This window comes from Pararge aegeria, chromosome Z, assembly GCF_905163445.1.
Source record: "Pararge aegeria chromosome Z, ilParAegt1.1, whole genome shotgun sequence".
NCBI lineage: Eukaryota > Metazoa > Arthropoda > Insecta > Lepidoptera > Nymphalidae > Pararge > Pararge aegeria.
Genome location: NC_053208.1, coordinates 12,928,504 through 12,950,595, shown reverse-complemented (window position 1 = coordinate 12,950,595; position 22,092 = coordinate 12,928,504). Strand labels below are relative to the sequence as shown.

The 22,092-nt window shown below is 34.8% G+C and overlaps 1 protein-coding gene across 3 annotated transcripts in view; it reads right to left on the bottom strand.

Annotated features, from left to right (window-relative positions):
- Positions 1-22,092, bottom strand: part of LOC120635999 (tyrosine-protein phosphatase non-receptor type 61F-like) — a 30,430-nt gene that overhangs the window by 6,335 nt on the left and 2,003 nt on the right. For 2 of the 3 annotated variants that reach the window (XM_039907223.1, XM_039907224.1), the window contains 6 exons: positions 16,585-16,847; positions 9,395-9,620; positions 8,648-8,797; positions 7,242-7,401; positions 6,887-7,025; positions 4,224-5,188 (listed from right to left, as the gene is read on the bottom strand). In XM_039907223.1, the coding sequence (XP_039763157.1) occupies positions 4,999-5,188; positions 6,887-7,025; positions 7,242-7,401; positions 8,648-8,797; positions 9,395-9,620; positions 16,585-16,847 (1,128 nt within the window). In that variant the 3' untranslated portion in view covers positions 4,224-4,998. Of the gene's footprint in view, positions 1-4,223; positions 5,189-6,886; positions 7,026-7,241; positions 7,402-8,647; positions 8,798-9,394; positions 9,621-16,584; positions 16,848-22,092 lie in introns of those variants that run through there. The other variant, XM_039907225.1, reaches the window with a different exon arrangement.

Here is a 22,092-nt window from a genome sequence, read left to right as displayed (position 1 = left end):
ATAAGAAAGGAGTGTATAATTTTCCTTTACAAACATACTGCAATGGAAAGATTATATCTATGGTATAGGCACATATTTACCACACCGCCACACCCACGCGACGCCACACATGTTAAGCCAATCAAATATAGTATATTGTATGTTCAGAAACTAATTTCTCGTAGCCTAAAATTCCCATCGTGATGTATTGGTGATCTGTTCCTGAACACACAACATATTTAGACTTTCTGTATCTCAATATGCGACGCGTTAATTAATTGATTCGCGGCTTTAAAATAAACGAAATCTTTATATAAAAAAAAAGAAACTAAAACGTAAAATTTGAAAGACTAAATTTTTTAAATTTATCTTAAAAAAGGTTTTATGACCATTTACCATTTACAGATCATAACATAGATGCACTTGTACTATTAACAAAATAATATTTGATACTAAAATAACATACGAGTATCAAAAGTAAGCTCATAAATTCTTTACATTATCAAACGTCAATTTGACTCTCAGTTTCATCAAAAGTCCATCGCAAAATTACATTACGTATAAATTAATTAAAAAAAATATATGAAAATAATCTAACATAAAACCATGATTACGATATTATACAAATAGACAATAAATTGATTTTGTAAAATAATAAATAATTTCATTATTGATTTTATAAAATAATAAATATGTATTGTGAAGTGAATGTTTAGAGTAGAACAAATCTGTGATAAGAGTCGAACACTCAACCCCGACACATGCTGCACACTTGTGCCCACCGACGTGGTACCAACAAAAACAAGTCTAGACAAATAGTTGATTTCCCTATAAAAATATATACTTTCGGAATCTAACAACACCTTTAGATATAAAAATTATTTCATACCAAACTCGGTAACTTTGTATCATTTTAATTCTCTCACTCTTCATGAATTATATTTGATTGGTGTATTAATAAACGATTAAAAAAAGTATTAATTATGCAGATATGGTATTTGACTAAATGAAGTGAAGTTAATGAGTAAGTGATTCACGTTACTCTTTTGTGAAAATACTATTAATTTTTCATTAAATGTTGATAGCATAAACGTCAGTTTACTCCATGAAATTGGTAATGGGACTTTAGTTGTAGAGGATTTTATCATAATTCAGACGAAATATTATGAAAATAAGGGTTTTTAGTAGAGAGAATTTTAAAAACATTAGTCGCTTTGGATTTCTGTGGGTGCAGCCATGCACTTTAACACACTGCATAGAAACCACAATGAATACGATTCATCTGACAAATTATTGTAACGTACGCTAAGATAGTGATATTAACACATAGATTTCCGATCTCATTAAATGTCCGTAGGTTACTATTACTGGACCTAATATAGTTAAATTCAAATGCACTTGGAACGTATGCATTGCATTGCCTATATCATTAACGACGAATATATAATACTAGACATATAGCATAAGAACTTTAATTGACATAATCTAATATCGGCGTTCGCACTCTAATTCCCTTCGACATAATTGTCATTAAGAATCAGATTTATCTCATCAGTTCATTAACAGTCACATTAATACTGTTACTGGTTTATAGGAATTATGTAAAGGAGTCTACAAAGCCGCCACCCGTTGTAAAATACCGGCCGCTTTGCTGTCGGTGGGTTGGTCGGCGGTGTATTGGCGGCGAGAAAACGGCAATTTTATGACCCGCAGACATGTAGCCACGTGTCAAAAAAAATACTCCTTTGTTAAAGTCGCCGAAACCAAGCCACCGAGATGTGTTGGCGGGCCGGCGGCTTTAGTTTCTAGACGCCTTAACACACCAACATCGTAACGTATTCAATTAGTTATATAAAAAATGTTGATTCAGTTTTTTCAAATTACAACTTAGTATTACATAAAAACAGGCATTACCTTGCGGAATTCTATGATACACATCCGCGGAAACCAGTCAATTCTGCACAGTTAAATTTTATATATTTATACAAAACACGCACAAACATTGTGGTGTCTATTATCGTTTCACTGACTAATTCTTGTCTTTCATTATTTCAAAGTCGTTGACAGGACAGGAATATTCGCCTTGTACCAAATATGTCAAAAAATAAACATGAATTCAAACATATATAATAATTTATCATACCAATTATTTAAAAATAAAGATATTTTGTTTTTAATGAGACATGAAAATTTAGCACGAGGCATCGAATATCATCGTGATGTTCGATCGTTCATAAAATATTCCAATTGTCAAAATATCGAAAATAACTCATGTAATATTAATAGAATGTAAACGAATTAATGAGTTAAAGTTATTTTGAACTGCGTAAATATTATACGGTACGAAGCTTGCCAATTCATATAATAATGTGCTCTGAAATCGGCCAAGCGGGCTGAGTTGTCTAGAGAGTCAATAATAGTGAATTCATTTTCATTATATCCTATTCTGTTGACGAGTTGAAGAACGTACTGTTGTCTTTTGCGAAGTCATTTTTTTTGCAATCATTTATGGTGTCTTTTGGTGATTTGACTCCTCCCTATACATTTTGACTGACACTCGCAACTCACGTTTGATGTTTCGAAAACTTATCTAAACCCGTTCGTTAATTTTTGCTATGAAGTATCACACAGTACAATCAGTGGCGTGTAAGTTTTCAAGACACATAACGCAGGAGTTAGCTGAATTAAAGTTTTTTTTTTAATTCCACTACAATTTAGTACAGTGGTAAGTGATGATGCAGTCTCAGATGAAGGCGGACTTAACTGCTTGGGGTATGGCACGTCAATCGGTATCCACGCGGGATCGTACTGGTACGCTGAATCGCTTGGTGGCACGTCTTTGTCTATAGGGTGGTAGCTACTGATAACACCACAGCGCTAACAACGGCGCCAGGGAGGTCGTCAGAGTTGTATGAAGTTGCATGCATCTAACCAAACGTCATGTTGCAAAGATGGTTGTCAATGTAAAACGTCAGATCAACGTCAGTTTGCTAAACGGTTGTCCATGTAAAATGACAGATAAACGTCAGGTTTTTAAACGATTGTATATGTAAAATGACAGATTTACGTTGACGGACTTTGGAAGTGCGTTAACTTGAAAACTTACTCGGACACTACAGATCATAGAGGGATGATGTCAACTCGAAATAATCAATTGTTCTATTGTTCGCACTAATGAGAAACTTCACAGATACATTTGTCAATACTTGATGTAAGGGCACTAAATATTCATCCCTTACAGCTCAAAAGCTGCGCAAGATAAGATAAAGTTATAAGTACAACTTATTATCGCGACGAAATCCTATATTTCGTGTAAAATATTAGTATCATCTTTAAATAAGACAAATTGGTACTAATTCGGTTGTATACGAATTCCATACATCAAACTGGTCAATTTCTCATATACTCAGTCATAGTATCTATGCTTACCACAATTTTATCCGTGGAAGGAATAGTTATATTACTATACGCCTATCAATTTGCTCTAGACATTTGTGTACAGCCCGATTTAGCGCTTATGCAACTATAATTCGAGATTTCCAAATTATTTATACACTTGATTTAACGAATCAATGTAGGAATAATCTCTGTGCAGATTAAGTTCTACCATTTGCCGTCATCCTTTTAAAACTAAATACGTTCAAGATTGCAAGTACGCGAAAACGTAAATTTAAAATTATAATACGTATATATACAGGGCCAGATTTCTGGACAGATATAACTGTGGCTATCCCATTAAAGATATGAAAATATTTTGTTCTCAAAAAAATTCTTTACCTTTCGAATATAACCTGTTGCTTATATTACTACAGTGGAATGTATGAAAATAAAAATATCGATTTCCATCAAGCTAATTGACAATAATGTACCCATTAAAAAATAGGATTTATCACAAATTACTGCAAAAAATATATAATATTTGTGTGTTTGTGTACATAATGGTAACAATACTACTTGTGTAAAAGTAGACAGTGTTCTAGGAACAGTAAAAAATCCCCTATCTTTAATAAATGGAGAGTTGCCACAGAAATCCCTTGTCAGAAACTCGATCCGTAAATTTAATAACAAAATTATTTAAAAAATACGTCAAAATTGACAATAACAAAAGTCGAAAACTTCGTAGAACATAAAGAGATAATTTTGTATAAAAAAAGTTATTACGCCTGAATATACATTAAGGATTACGAATGAGTATGAATGTGTTTATAGTGAACTGAGGCTTTATAGTCCGCGACAAGTTTATGTGGCAATTTTAATAAGAATAGCCAGAGCAATTTCTGACGTGTTTAACAGAACTAATGCCCCGTTTGCCGTGTCGACTTGTCGCAGATTATAATGTAGCTTCAACGGACGTACAAATACTACGATACGAAGTTTTATGAGAAAGCGTGAGCAATTTTAAGGGGATATCTGATTAAAACTAAAACTTTCGAGGTGATTTATTGTTCCGAGTTAATATCTGTTTTGTTTGTTTACCTACCTAACTTTTATTGTAATTTGTTAAGTTTATTTTAATTGTAATGCAAGAGCGGAGTCTGTGACAAAAAAAGAAGGCTTCAGCGATATATTGTTACTGAAATAAACTATTTTTATTTTTCTAAATCATAAATCTGGTATGTTTACTGCATGGTACAATATCTGACATAACATACATAACAGGTGGTACACGTGTACGAGTTTAAGGTGGTTTGTAGTTTTTTCTTCCATTATTTTTTGAATTCTAACAAAGATTTAGACGAACCATATCACTAGCAGGCATAAAAAAAAACAATTATGTACTTCCAAAGTTGTAAACTTTTTGAATCCTATAAAAGAAATTCTCCGAAGTGAAAAAAATAATCGGCATGCATAATTTGCTTGTTGCGTGCAAGCCCTGGGGCGAACGGAAGACAAGTTTGCTGAACGCTGGGGAGGTAGAAAAAAAAACCTTAAAACTTTCCGTTTTAATCCAACACCCCCTTAAAATCAGCCACGGCAATTCGGTGCAATACATTCAGGGAGGTATGTGTGTGTGATAAGTTAATGTTTAACGTATGTGTAGATGACAATTCCGGCGAGTATAAATCCGAATGTGATGGTGAGTGGCTTGTATAGAGACCTCTTGAGCGCGTGCCACCGCTCGGCGTCGCGACCTCGCTTCTTCATCACGGCGATGCGGTCTGCGAGCTCGCGCGTGCGGCGCCGTCGAAGTGTGTCCACGTTCTCGCCGCTGCGTAAACCACCATACATATTATTAATAATAATTATAATAATAACCACTTATCTCATAGTTATTGCAGTTCCCAATACCCATAACATACAGAAAACAGTGAGTGAAAAATTTTGCAAATACACTGAACTTAAAGAAGAAATTACGAGAATCTAGAGAATCGAAGACAAAGTGTATGTGGTTCCTATCGTTATCTCTGCCACAGGGATTATTTCCAATAATCTTCAACATAGCTTAAAAATAATAGGTCTGGAAGAATCTCTGTACATCGGTTTGTAAAAAGCTGCCATTTTAAATACATGTAGAATAGTAAGAAAGTTTTTGCAGGTTGACGAAAGCATAGGTTTAACATAAAAACACACAACAAGCTGTCTTTACTTGGTAAATGCAGTTAAAACCAGCCAAGAGCTGAGAAATACAAACACTTCCAAAGTAATAATAATAATAAATTTTTATAAAATTTTAAGTGTTTTTTTAATTATTTAAGCATTGTTAAGAATTAAAAAAAACAATAAATGATAGAAAAGAATAATAATAATAATAATTTGTATTTATGTAATGTATATTTAAGTGTATTTATCACATGTATCTAAGTAAGTATATTAATGTTGTTTTTGTTCATTTTATGTATTTATTTTGTACACGGGCGTGAGATTGAATCTCGAATAATAATAATAATAAAGTTTAATTCAGATAAAAAACCATAGCTACAACAATAACAATTGACAGCTGGTTGCCGCAGTCGGCGACCCTGCTTTCTACGTCCATAGCCGTGGGTTCGATTCCCACAACGTGAAAAAAATGTTCGTGTGATGAACATCAATGTTTTTCAGTGTCTGTGTGTTAATCTGTATATTATAAGTATTTATGTGTATTATATTCTTAAACAAATATTCATCAGCTATCTTAATACCCATAACACAAGCTACGCTTATTTTGGGGCTAGATGGCGATGTGTTGATGTGATGATTATCGTAGTATATATTATTATATAATATATAATAACAATTATCTTATTTACTTTATTATAATCTAAAATTGGCCAAACCTATAAATAATAAATAATTAGGAATCTACTAACTAAGGTAAGTACCCTCTGGAGCACTCGGTGTGTGAGTGTGTACCAACCCAGTGCTCCATAAAGGGATTTTCCCATTTATTGGTTAATATTTTCAAAAAATAGATGGAGCTTCCGCGCATTCTGCTCATCATTAAGAAGCATGCTCTATGCTAGATAAATTACACACAGATAATTAATTACTGTATTATATTGTACATTTATGGATTTCCCTATAAATATACTGGAAAATTCTTTAGTCCAGCAGTGGAATGATACAGGCTATCGACGATTGTATATTTATTTAAGACGACAAAGATCCAGTTGTTAGAAATAATAATACGTACTGTTGTTACATACTAAAACTGTCACTCTGTGTGCTTTTATTATATCGTCACGATTGTAGAAAATGGCGGATCTGAATTTTGTAATATTTTAAATTATTTACCTATGATTGAATATCAGTGATGTTTTCTGTGTAATGTTTTGAAAAAAAAAGACAAAGTTTTTCAAACCAATTATTAATAATATAGAGAGCGTATTTTCTTTAATTTTCTATTGAATAAACATTAGAATAAATAAACAAATCACACTTATTATAAGTAATATTCAATGGTTGTACATAAAGTGTTTATATTTACCTCTCATTAACAGATGCGGGGTCGTCGTACTCTTCGTCACCAGACGAGCTCGGAGTGGGGCACTCTCGAGAGGGCGGTGTGGGAGGGTCCCCCTCATCAGAACTCGAGCTCTCCGCCGTGCAATTGTAGTTCAGGTTACCTGCAACGTTGACATCGCAATTATTTACCACAATTTACTTGGAAATTGCTTTACCGATCATCATATAAATCAATGGACGTCCACTAAGAGACCGGACTTCGGTTGCTAACGTACGTAGTCATAAGATTGTGAAGTTCTTGAGCACACTCATTCCTTGTGAAAGCACGAAAATTAGGCAAATTTGTGTATGTGTTAAGCATAAGGTAAACAGCTCACCAAGCGAAGCACTGGTCGGTATATTAGGAAGGGGCCTCGCAGGGGCTCTTGTGAGGCTCTCGGCGCGAGGCGGGGGCGGCGGCGGTGCTTCCTCTTCGGCTTCTTCGGCCTCCTCCGCGACCACAGAGTATATACTCTCATCCATTTTTGGATCGTCTTTCTGTAAATAATCATAAATAAAATAAATCATCAGTAAATTAATTGATAGCTCAGCAAGTGCATAAAATATACAAAGCTAGTAGAAAAGTGTGTTGTTATCTATGTCCAGTATTCATGGTGGCAAAATACTTTTGATCCCTAGCTCAAAGTTAATAAATAATATTAGCAATGGCAAATAACTTCATACGCGGTGACAACCATATTATCAGCTGTGTATATATTAAAGGTAAGATGCGGACACTGTGACAGCAGAAAAAGATTACGCGTGTAATAAGTAACGTGTAAAAGTACAGACACAGATACACAAGCACGCACGCACGCACGCAAGCACGCACGCACACACAAATATGTGCTTTTTCACATGCTGCGACGAATAAACTTTTATTTGATTGTTTTTGATCGATTAGTCTTAATAGTTTTCTTTTTTTCTTTACGTCTTGTTCACACTTTTATGTTATTGACTCGTTTACATATTTATTAATTCAAACTACTTAATTATTTTTGTGTTAAATCCGAGACCGTAATATTTCAAAATGCTATGTTTATGTAATATTTGTGGCCTTAGATTTAAGTGAAACTATTTATAAATATATTTTGATTGTAACGCTGTTGATTACGAATAAGTGAATAAATTAAATAAAATAAACGTGTTTTACAATGTTATAACATGGAAGTATACACGAATCAAATTATGATCATCCTTAAATTTCCATATCCCTCTCCTTTCCATGTATTTGGTAAACAGCATTAAATATATTTACACACTTTATATTATTTTTTAATAACCTTAACTTATGAAAGAATTAGTTTAGGTTTCTGCTTTCTTATTCCGAGACGTGACACGTGTACGACACGTGTCACCTCTCGGAATAAGAAAGGCTTTTGCCGTAGTCCACCGCGCTTTTGCACGTCTTTTGTAGGGAGTACCAAATCCAGCGGCTACCTACGACGCGTTAATATAGTCTGTCGACCTCTTTTGGGGTCGACCAACTTTGAGGCTCGGGGCTGCCATTCCAGCACCTTGGGACCCCAACGTCCATCCTTTCTCCGAACTATGTGCCCCGCCTATTGCCACTGCTATAACACACACAGTGGCGTGCACTTCATCCATGCACAAAAGCACTGCCCTAAAATTGATATATAATTCGTATAGGAGGATGATTTCTGCCATTCTGGTAGATAACTCAGTGCACGCCACTGAACCCACATTAATTTTATAAATAATTTAAAAATGTAACTATACTTACGAAATCGGGATGGAATCTTTTGGCCCCCTCGATTATAGCTTGATATGAAAATCGTAGTTGGTCCGGAGTCTGTATGAGGCCCATGCGATCCTTGCGCATTTCCAACAATATTTGCTGTATGTTTACACTCTCTAAACCTTCTCTTTCAATCTGAAAAAAAAGCCGGTATCGTCTATTGTATGTATGTAATTTGCACAATGGTTTTGTGTTGTAAACTTAATTTACTTTGAAGCTCTACGGCCCTTATAGAGCCAGTAAGGTCCCATATTACAAGTGTAATGCAATATTAAACTCCGTGATCAACAATATTAGTAGATTGCGATATCTGATAAACAGATTCCTGTATCCTACATATTATTAAATATTGCATATAGATTTGAATGTTCGAAACGAATGTTATTTGAGAAAGTACTCGCCAATTACTGCTAAAAGTGTCATAAACGTTGTAAAACGGTAGCTACACTTATTCTTTGACAAGATCAACCTGACAAAGAAAACCTTTTCTTCTCCACCTACCAAAGCACGGAAACAAGGTAATGGAAAAGTTTACGCTCGTTTAATATAACACTTATTCCCACTCATGCGCCCATGTTCGGAGAGTGGAAAAAACTGTGGGAAAAGAACTTTTTCGTCTTTTCCCCGACTTTTAGAGAAAAAAGTCTCCAGACGCGCAATCGTAATTGTGTTAAGTTATATTATTTAACCAAGAATACGCCTAGGTAGGAAGAAGGTTGGGTTTGCACTTACAATAACAAGACACGAGTCCACTAAGCAGAATGTCCCCGATCGGCCGATGCCCGCGCTGCAGTGCACCACTGCAGGGCCCACGTCAGAGTTCAACGCCCCCGAACAGCGAACCTTCTTCAGGAACTCCAGGAACGCAACTGGCGATGAGGGAACTCCAAAGTCGGGCCAGGTGGTGTAATGGAACTGCACCACCTCTCGACTTTCACCACTCTCCATGTCAAAAATTCTAAAAAAAGATTATTGCATTATCATTCCGCTACAAGATTAACTGCTACCTCACCTGCGGGGATTGCAGGCGCGCCACGAGATAACGATCTCTACTAATTAAAAGTATTTATATCAATTTCTATAGAAAATTCTATAGAAGATTCTATAGAAATAGAGGGTAGACGTAGCGCGTAGGCTAGCCCTTCTGATGGTAAATTGTGATTTAGTCTAAGATGGTAGTGAGCTTACTAGTAGAGGTATGACAGTTTTATCAAACCGATACCCCTAATCGCTTTATACGCGACATTGCACGCTACATCGCTTAGCGGTGGAGTCTCTCTTAGTAGGGTGGGAACTAGCAACAGCCTAAGAGCCTCCCACATTATAAAAAATATAAAATCTTATATAGGAGAAACTTGTGTAGGCGTGGTAGAGAAAAGTACCTAATTAGTTCCCTTAAAGGCAAATCGTTATCGAGCTAAAAATGGCAGCCTCTTGGAGCACACTTGAATGACCCACATACTGATAGTCGATAGGCCGCGACTCGAACGGATTACGAAACGAAACGGAGTGGATCAGTCCAGACCTCATCCGACCTAAATAAGTAATATGATTCAAACAACGAAACCTACATATCACACAAACACCTATATAAAGCAAGCGTGGCTCTAAACAGTATATTCCGTTATCCCATTCGGAGGAGTATCTGCTTAGGAATGGGAATTAAAAAGATATCGCTAATGCCAAAAAAATAAGCATACACTCGCACCAGCTATCCTCGACATAACAAAATCAACATTGCGAACATTTAATTGAAATGACTCATGTAGGGCTGACTTTTTAATCGCCAAAGCATTAAAAACCCATTAATGGCCCACTACAGGGCACGGGTATCCTCTGCGCCCTCCGTACCAAGCTGCGGTGGCGAAATGCGGATTGATCTTTACACGCCTTTGCGAACATAATGTATAAACTCTCAGGCTTCACGTGACATGACGTGGATCGAACTTGGTTCCACCAAAAGGAAAACCAAGGTATAAATCACTGTACTACCACCTCTTTTCAATCTCGATATAGGGAATAATAAAAAAAAAAAAAATAACAGAAGCCATGTCATGAAATAAAAAAATACAGTTGCAAAATCTTTCAAACTCACCTGAGTAACAACTTTGAAAGATTTTGCAATAAAGATTTCTTTTGGTACTTGTTCATTTGTTCTTGTTCAGTTAACTTACCTGAACAAGAAACCATACAAGGGTAGACCCGTGCCTTTTAACTTGGAATTTCTTTGTTATGAAAGTTACTCGAAGTTTTAATTAAAAGAGAGTGGCGCAACTGTTGTTATGAACACGTGAAAATTTAGAAACTTTAGCAATCCACAATTGCGACACATTGACCCGAGCCTTTTAACTTGGATTTTCTTTATGTTATGAAAGTTACTCGAAGTTTTAATTAAAAGAGAGTGGCGCAATTGTTGTTATGAACACGTGAAAATTTAGAAACTTTAGCAATCCACAATTGCGACACATTTTGAAAAGTAAAACATTTCTGTCAACGTGATCTGAATTGCGATGCAAAAAACATTATAAAATGGTTGGTCAATTTCTTTCTTCTTTTCAACAGATAAAATATATACATACAAACACACACGCCCTCTCATTTCAAACGCATTTACTGTCTCTGTAATTCCAGATGCAAAAAAAATAAATACAAATTATAGGAAATTAATTAATTCTCACGATAACAGCATTTACTGGAAGATGAAAATAATATTAAATTACAGGCAATTGTTGAAATGCTTCCGTCGGAATATTTATGATAACAATGGCTACACTACTATACCTATAGCTAATATATATCAGCTATTGTATTTTGTATCAATCCTATACTGCATAATGCATAGTGCATGCAAACTTGCTTTAAAATCCAAAATCAGAGAGACAGAGTTAGAATAGAACTCTTGTTTGTCCTATATCATAATTGGTTTAACAATTGTTTAAGTAACTCTTTTTTTCTCGAAAAGGCGCATGAAGTCTACCAATCCGCACTACGCCACTGTGGTAAACTACGGCCTTTAACCGTCAGTCAGTCTAAGAGGAGACCCGTGCTCTGCAGTGGACCGGTAATGGTTAGGTAACAATGATGATCATCGTTATCAAACCATCCTCATCAATATCAAGGCAACGGCTGGGACGAGCATATATAACATAAGCAAAATAAAAAATAAACAAGCAACGCAACATAATACACTCTTTCGCATTCATAATAAATTATGGCTGGCAGTCAATAGCAGTATAATACAATCTATATTTATCTATATATATATAAAAAAGAGAAAGTGTGTGGGTATGTTCCGTATAGGCTCCGAAACGGCTGGACCGATTTCAATGAAACTTTCAGGGAATCTCCGAATTGACCTGTCGAGTAATCCTGTAAAGTTTGGTGACGATCGGAGCACTCCTATTTTTGAACTGTCAAATACAGCTTTTATTTACTATGATGATATACCGCTCGAGAAGAGAATACGGAGAGAAATAAATGATTTAATATATTATGAGACTTAAATAAAAATTTAATGATGTTAGTTTATTGTTTAAATAAAATAAAGCAAAATCTAGCCCGGCGAAGCGGGCTGGGTACGCTAGTATAATATAAATATTACTTATATCATCATCTCTGCAACAGTCGCATTGCTAAAAAAAATGCATAGTTCAGTTATCACGGATAAGTATTACAAGCTATGATACTTTTTAAAATTTGCAACGCCGCAATATGCTTGCTGGCATTAAATACAACAATATATCGAGATTTACTTGCTTAATGGAACATCGTTCCTATCAGTTGATTTACACTCTTAACTTAGCAACATATTGTGTACTGTTTGACGATCACGTTCTATAAATAGAGAAAAATTTGATGAATTGCTTTAAATTGATTTAACGGGTCTCATTTTCGGGGAGTAAAACGCGCTATGAAAGCTATAGTCGCCTTGAAATCGAAGTATGACACTTAAGAATAACAATCTATCTATACTTATAATAAAACTGTAATTGGAAGATTTCTGTACATTTAATATATTTAGAAAATTTTAACCGGGGGATGCTTTATAAACGATACTGAGTCCAAAACATATTTTTATTTAATTTTTGTCTGTCTGTCTGTCTGTCTGTCCGGGCATCAAGTGAAAACTACCGAACGGATTGAAATAAAATTTGGCATAGTTGTAGCTGGTATTCCGGGTCAACATATAGGATACTTTTTATCCCGATAAACAATAAGTAATCAATTTTACTTCATAGCTCCGTTAAATTTGAACCGATTTTAATATTTTTTTTATTACAAAGTGTATACTATCAAGCATGTATTGATTAATTTTAATTGAGATCTGTTAAATATTGTCGGAGATAAAGGACATAACTCTTCACAGATAACAGCAAGTCACAAGGCATATAAAACAATCGAATGCATGCGTACCATCCTAATAATATTAGAAATGCGAAATAAAATAATATAAATATTAAGTTAGATTATATACCTGCAAATTCATTTTTAAATTATTCAAATTGAACATATCGCTTAGAAGTTGCGACGGGTATAGAAACGCAAAAAGCAAGAAAAATGCAGCGGGCCGCCCGGCCACGAATAATATAGATTGGAAATAAAACTGGACCTAGTAGGCTGCAATTAGGTTCTAGGTTTTTTTAAGATATTAAAACCTCTAATAAACGATTTGGTGCAGACGAAGTTGCGCGGGTCAGCTAGTTAAATAATAAATATGATGAGTTGAATAATAGATAGAAAATAAATTCCTATACTTTACGATCTAATCTCATACCTACCTAATATACATAAAAGATATTCAACACACTCGGTAGAGCCGTTTCGGAGAAGAGCGATCACATACATAAATAAATCAATGTAATAAAAGCTTCTTTTTTTATAAAAAAAAACAAATACTCAAAAAACGTCGTTAGTAAAATACTAAACTGGAGTAGGTACAGTAATACATAACTCCTTGGTGATAACTCAGCTGGTAGGACTTCGTCTCACTCACGACTTTCCATACCTCTAACTTCTCTAAGTTGTGTGCGTTTTAAGCAATTAAGATTTAATTTGCTTCAATGGTAAAGAAAAACATCGTAAGGAAACCCGCATGCCTGAGAGTGTTCTCAAAAGTGTCTGGAGTCCACCATTAGGCATGAGCCAGCGTGGCGGACTTCGACCATAACAACTTCCTAATGTGCGAGGAGACCCGTTCCCTGTAGTGGACCGGCAATGGGTTGATATGATGATGATGATGATGATTATAAATGCACTTTCCAGTGCAGGGTCACCAGCCCAACACCTTGGATCCCCACGCCCTACGGTTCTTCGAGCTATGTGGCCCTCTACGTGGAAATCCCTACAAAAGACCAATGTCCAGCAGTGTCCAGCAATGATAACTATATAAATGCGAACGTTTAGATGGGTGTTTGTTAAACAATCACGCTAGCACGGCAGATCGGAACTGAATGTTTTTATTAAGCATAAAGCTACATGCACACTTTTCTTTGACCTAGTGGTAGTTTAGGGAATCAGAATAATATAGATATGCACATAAAAATTTCCACGCGAACGAAGTCGCGGCAACAACTAGTGAGCAATATTATTGTAGAATATCACGAATTGGTAACATGGTTTCCCAGTTATTTTCCATTTGAACGGGACTTATTTTATATCTCTTACACGCTTCAGATATTCTATCAAAGGAAAGCAATTTTTCCAGGGTGGAAATATAATATTGCGTAAGCCGATTCAACTCGCCCACGGCTTTTTTTATTTCTAGTCGAGAGCGCTTTATACCTTCAAGTTAAGATATTTTTATTTTAAAGCAAAGAACCTTTATTTTTTTGATAAATAATTAGATAACACTTAGATAAATAATTACTTTCAAGTTATAATATTTTTATTTTACAGACAACAAAGCTTTATTTTTCATATATATTTGTACTTAGATAAATAATTTTACATTGTTGGTTGCATACAAGCGAACTACGGCGGAGCCCACAACATATTATACTTATCTGAGTGTTCTTTTGTCTAGCACTATCTCACATTTTAATTTAAACCTAATTAATAATCAAATGTACGTATCATTTACTACCTGTACCCGGCTACGTGTCGCTACGGCTCAGTCTGATATTTATTCCCGTTCCCGTGATCATCATCAATACTAATATATTACAAATTGTGGTTAAAAGTGTGTCACGATATGTAATACTAACATTATTAATGCGAAAGTGTGTCTGTTAGTTTGTTTATTCGTATTTTTGTTCGTTACCTATGTTCGGCACTACAGCTGAGCCGATCTTGATGAAAGGCACACATATAGCTTGCATAGTGCAAGTTACCAAAGTTAACTAAAAAAAAAAGGAAGTAAAAACCGGCTCATTTAATTCACTGATTTTAACACTGTAATTATGTAAATGGAACTTTCCTTCACGTATTATTATTTCAACAACTAATATATATAACCAAATGTAAAATGTATAAGTAAATAACCAAATGTACGTATCATTTACTCGTTGTACCCGGCTACGTTACGCTACGACTCAGTCTGATATTTATTCCCGTTCCCGTGATCATCATCAATACTAATATAATACAGCCTTTACCAATGGGAGGGTTTGCCCATTACTGATCGCGAAAGATAGAGGACGCTGCTGCCCGTTCTCTGTTATATTCCCTGAGTCGCCTCGTACCACCCCCACGGAAAGAGAAGACTAGTGTATTCTACTGGTGTCTACTGTATCCCGAACTGTCGGCACCAAAAGGCACAGTAAATGTTTCAAAACAATCATTTATACCTTTGTGTTTTGCGAGCAGTAGAATACCGGCAGCTGTATTTTATTAAAATCTATGCTGATATTAAAGCTAAAAATTTTTTTTTGGCGCGCTATTATCTAGAAATACCAATAGTATTTGAAAAATCTTTTAAGGTTTAAGACTATTGAACCCAACGCTACTTGCCGTTCCTTCGTACAAAGTCAGAATTAACTACAGATAAACCAAAACGAAGTAAAAACGCGGACTTGCGATATGAAGAAATTGGTTGGCACATTGTGTTGAACAACAGGATGAAAGTTAGTATGGGAAAATGTACCTATCAAAAATTAGAAGTGGACAAAAACAAATAATACTTTATCCTATACGTATGGACTTTTACCTGTTTCAATATAATACACACCCACGGGTTATTTGAGCATAGATAGCATCATTGCAAATACTCGGGCATCGTAATTGTAGGGTGAGATGGATTCAATAAACATCTTCCGGGAAACCTCCCACCGTGCACATTATTATGTACCTAATGCATTCACTCGCTGTAACCTGGGGCGTGATGCTCTACGACATTGAAATCTGAACTGCACACGAAGTGCATTTTGTGGCGTAAATTTTATCACCACTTTACAAATTGTGGTTAAAAGTGTGTCACGATATGTAATACTAATATTATTAATGCGAAAGTGTGTCTGTTAGTTTCTTTATTCGTATTTTTGTTTGTTCCCTATGTTCGGCACTGAAAGGCACACATGTAGCTTGCATAGTGCAAGTTACCAAAGTTAATTAAAAAAAAAAGGAAGTAATAAACACTGGTTTTAACACTGGAATTATGTAAATACAATTTTCCTTCACGTAGTATTATTTCAAAAAAGTATTGATGCGTCCAGCAAACAATCCAGTTCATTAGCTGGATTCGCATTCTACAACCCTAGATTTCCATTCCAGTACGCCCAACAATTTTTGACCTAAAAATATCTATCAAGATCGTAAAGAATTCAAACTGTATTCGAACACGTAGTGTCGAGTCGAGTAGTGGCGTAAATAGGTTTTTTGACCAGGGTAGCCATAATATTTTATCAAGCAGAAAGATGGTTTGAAATGGGAAATTCCTCCAACAACAAGTTATATGAGATATTTAAAATGATAGATTCATAACTCACCTAAAAACACGCGTAGTATAGTAGCTGCAATCCTCTTCGCTAATCTGCTCTATGGTCAGTTTCACGTCGCTGAGAACGAACTTTTCGTCTTCCCCGATGCCGTGTGGCCAGTACCAGTGGCATTTCTTTTCGTTCTTTTCGATTATCTTGTTGAGCATTAAAATTGCCCGGCTATTTTGCTCCCAGACCATCAGCCAGAAATGACCAACGGTAAAAGCGAGTGGACCTTGTGTAAGAATATATTTCCGATTTGCGCGGTCCATCTGGTAAATAAAAGAAGGTATTATTCAGATATCAATGTAATTGTCTAATGTCAGGGTCCTGATATTCTATAGAGTTTGTCTCGTAAAAATTTGCAATCCCTTAATGAAGAATCATTTCGGTTCGTAATCGAATTTAGTGCTATGTTAAGGTTTCAATGGCCACGGTTCCAAACGCAACGAGATAATTAATTCTACTAAGTTTTCGTCTTGTATCATAGGTCTAATTTTATACATAGTCGCACATGTTAGCCCTACAGGATGTGCTTACGTATTACCTGGATAAACATCAACATTGAACACGTGTAATAACTTCATTTTCAAATTTAAAATCATACTCATTCATACCTATTGTTATTGCGATGGATGTTTCAAATAAGTAAATACTTATTCTCAATTCCTTAAGTAATGTACCTGATATTGAAAGTGGTAGGTACAGATTGTGGGGTTGTAGTAAGTAATGTCTGAATCTACTGCACGGCTAGCATGGGCAGGAGACAATTATCTCCACGTGGAAAGGATATAAATTTATCTTCTCCCGCAGCTTTATCAACTCTCAGAGCACTGGCGCACAAGTAGAAATAATATCCAAAAAACATATATGTATTAATAAACGGGGGTAAACTTCTCCTATTCCATGTTCCAGTGATTTAGCAGCTGGGCACGCTAATTATATTCCTTGTCATAGGATATAATCGGGGGATATAATTTTTATCTCCCGCCCGTGCTACCCCTGCTGAACCGTTTTTAAAATTCTTTTGATACAAGAAAACTACATTACTTGTGAGTGTCATATCCCTAATAATCCCTACTAATATTATAAATGTGAATGTAAGATTATTTGTTACGCTTTCACGCGAAAACTACTAATACTATATTCATGAAACTTTTTATACATATTCTTGGAGGTATTAGAAATAATATAGTATACATTTCATTGAAAAAAAAATATTACGTAAGATAAAAAAATGTTTGTGTTAACTATGTAGCAGTACGCTGCCTCCCAAAATTACGCGGGCGATGCCGCAGGGCACATCTAGTATATTAACTCGAAAAATGAAAAGAATTTTCTTAAGTAGTCGTATTTGCATATTAAGTCGGAAAAAACGGGCGAACGACCACCTTCATTACAAACGCTGCTTTACGGATGAAAGCTGTATGATTGATACCAGGAGAAAAGTTATACAGCTTGATGATGCTTATATAAAAGTCAGCAGCAGCAGTCTAAATTTTATATTTAAGTGACAAAAAGCAGTTTTTTATATTAAAAAACATTTTTTTTTTTTAATTTATTTACCCGTGCGCATCCGGGGCTGATATACCTATATACATACTTATAATTGCCACACATTTCTAATGATGCGTAAAATAAAAAGTTAATTCTATTAATACAGAATAAATATATACAAATTAAATTATTATAATAATTTTTTCTCGATGGCCGATTGGCGCAGTGGGCAGCGACCCTGCTCTCTGAATCCAAGGCCGTGGGTTCGATTCCCCACAACTGGAAAATTTTCGTGTGAACATGAACGTCTTTCAGTGTCTGGGTGTTTATATGTACGTTAAAAGTATTTATGTATATTAATCATAAAAATATTCATCAGTCATCTTAGTACCCATAACACAACGTACGCTTACTTAGGAGCTAGTTGGCGATGTTTGTATTGTCGTAGTATATTTATTTATTTATTCTTCAGTAACATATAAAATATATTATTATCGAAAATGAAATTTATCTTGGCGTCGCTCCAACAACTTCCTACTATTTAGACTGATTAAAAATTGCATAAGTGATGGAATCCTACGAGGACTGATTGCTTTGAAAGAAAATTGCAGTATTTATTCGACATTACCCTGCTCATGTATAATTTAGATGTAGGTATGTCTGGTTGATACTATAATTATGAATATAGCCTATTAGACATATATCATAATCATCAACCCACTACTGGCCCACTACAGAGCACGAGTCAGCTCTCAGATTTTAGGTCGCAGCCTACCACGCTGGCAAAATGCGAATTGTTAGAGTTCACACAAATAATATTTTAATTGCTTGTGTGCCAGGGATCGAACTCGGAAAACTCGGTCCCTCCGAAAGCGAGGCTGAAACACTAACTACTAGGCTATCACCGCTTCTGTAACGAGTTAGTAGTCCAACCAAACAAAATAATTGATCTTCGCCTAATCTAATAAGTCTTCAAGCTTTAAATACTTATAATATGTGACCAATATACTAATGGTATATCAAGCGTGAAATTCAAAATCCATTTTTGCTTTATGCATTGATATATGTGATGAAATTTCTACGTATTATAACGCTAGGAAAATCAGATAATAGGAAATGCTGATAACGAATAGTGTGGAGCCTAACAAAAAATATTTCGTGGAATATTATTACACGAGGCGACCTATTGTTGGGAATAACAAAATATTACGAGTAAAATAGAAAGGCAAAATATTATATATTTACTGTATAAGTGTATTAATAAAATGGAAGTGTAGTCTATTACATGATTTTGAAATATTTACATCTCATTAAGTGCAGGTGCCTTACTACCATAGCTTAAAGCTGTACTATTTTAAAATTACTGTTATGTTTATATTACATCCGAAACAAGGATCACAATTCGCAAACATGACTTGGGCAATATTAAAGTAATACTGTTTAAGGTGATAGGTAGTAAACCTCCAGATTTTTAAAGAAAGTATAACTAACCCATAGTTTTTAAAAATCTGACTCATTGCATTGTATATCTATATATATATAAAAGATAAAGTGTGTGGGTATGTTCCGTATAGGCTCCGAAACGGCTGGACCGATTTCAATGAAACTTTCAGGGAATCTCCGGATTGACCTAGCGAGTAATCCTGTAAAATTTGGTGACGATCGGAGCACTCCTATTTTTGAACTATCAAACTGTCAAATACAGCTTTTATTTACTATGATGAAATTCTATTGTTGGGTGTACATGGGTGTAGATAATGATCTTCACCCGCTCGAGAAGAGAATAGAAGAGATATATTATGAGACTTAAATTAAAAATTTTGTAAGTTTATTGTTTAAATAAAATAAAGCAAAATATAGCCCGGCGAAGCGGGCAGGGTACGCTAGTTATCTATAATATCATTTTGAAATTACTGCAGTTTCCCTAATAATACTTCTTACATAAAGTTTGACAGAGGTGATAAACTACCACTATAATTTAACTTCATCCGAAGTTTCGAAAGGTGACTCTTCTTAATTTAAAGTCTCATACTTCAGCTATAAATCAAAAGATGTCTTCTATTTTCTTCTTACAACTGTGTCGAACTTGCATTTATTGATTTGCAGTATAAATAGAATGCGCTAGAACATTTAACTAATTGAAAACTCTTTAGTATAGTAGCAACAATCTTGGTATTCGTAGATAGGTCTATTAGCACAAGTATTAAGAAAGATCCAAGATCAATTATTAATATACAATTCCCATGGTAAATGAAGAGCTATTAGTTCGGTCAACATATTAATGCAAATGTTTGGTATCCATACATTAAAATGAAAAAGTTAGTTGAGTTATAATATAAAAGAACTTAATTAAATGATTCTTAAATTGGTTTAAATATCCTTTTTAACTGCATTTTTTTTCAGATTACGTTAAAAATAAAATGCTAAAGCAATAAATCTGCAATACAGTAGATAGAAATTTATGTAAATATGAAAGAAGAATTCGAAAACCTCCCTGGCTCAGGGGTTCGCACAGTGATTTTAACTGGTCGAGGACGCTTCGGCCGTGGCTAGTTACCATCCTACCGACAAAAACGTGCCGCTAAGTGACTACGTTACAGTACTTTGTCAAGTAGAGACCGATGCCATTCCCCTAAGAGATTAGCCCTTTGACTGCGTCAGTCAAGGGCTATCGTTATTCAATTTTTTATCAAAAGGGATTTAAGCAAGCAACATAAGTAGATAACTTTAGATTGTTGATTTTGTCTATCATAATAATATATTAGCATGTCATTTTCATCTCTATGTTAAAATAGAGTCTCATTTTAGCTAAACGTGTCCTACGTGTCCGAAAATTTATAGCCTAGGTTTTTAAATTTCAGTTTTGAATAAATTTTTTATCATCAAGTTCCCGAGAAATCAATGGTATCCTAGTTTCAGCTTAACAACATTCCACTGATCTGACAAACTGAAGACAATATTGCCTGTACGTAAAATTGAATTATTCTTTCCTAAAAGTACTTAACAAATTTAAAAGTGTGCTACTTTTGAATTTCTTAATTTTTTTTTAGCGTAACATACTTGGTATGAGTAGAGCGGGGACCATTGCCAACATTTCTGAGGTGAATGTGATCTTGCTAATTTATCTTTTGATAAGAACCGGAAGGAATGCCGTCTTCTGACCTAGGATTTGTCAGATTTTCTAAGAAACTCCAGAGAATGTGCAAAATTATTAGTTTAAATGTAGAAGAAAAAACTGATTTTCTATAAATTTATTTTGGATGATGTTTTTAAGTTTAAACTGTTGCTAGTATAAATAAGCAACCTCAGAAAAAAGATTGAAGAACAAGAAATAATGGAAAATTTCAAATGAGTAACATCCCTGGAAAGTGGCGACTGTAACCATGTCTACTGTGTAGGTGCAAAGTTTCAATTGAGTTTTGAATGATTATTAAAGGTACCAGTTTCCGTCCATTCCTGTCTTATTCAAATTCTGTAATTCTTGCTAATGCATATAATATGAATCACTGACTAATCACAAAATCTCAGGAAGTATAAAGCCTACAAACTTGAAATTAAAAAGATAGATTCTTTTTAGTACGTAGATGTCAGCTAAGAAACTATTTTGAGAAATCACCCTCTTAAAGGGGTAAAAACGGGGTTGAAAATTTATATGAAATTCCTATGTTTTCGAGGTTAGAGTAACCAAAATTTGAATTTAGGTTAGTAATTAAGTTAATAATCAATAAAAAATTCTTATTATCAATAAAATGCAGTTACAGGCCTGATTGAAGAAGAAAAACAGAGGGATGACTAAATATGGTAAAATTAGGACAGCAGCATATAGGACTTCAACTTATAACTTCAAAACTTGCATCTAGCATACCATACAGCAGTGGCGTGCATAGAGGGTATGCACAGGGTATGCAAATGATATAAAATGAAGAATATCTCCTGCCCGAGTTATAAATAACTTAAGGATAGACATTGTAAGAGTTATTAAAAGCCTTCCCTTAAGTAATTATTACTCGTACTGGAGAT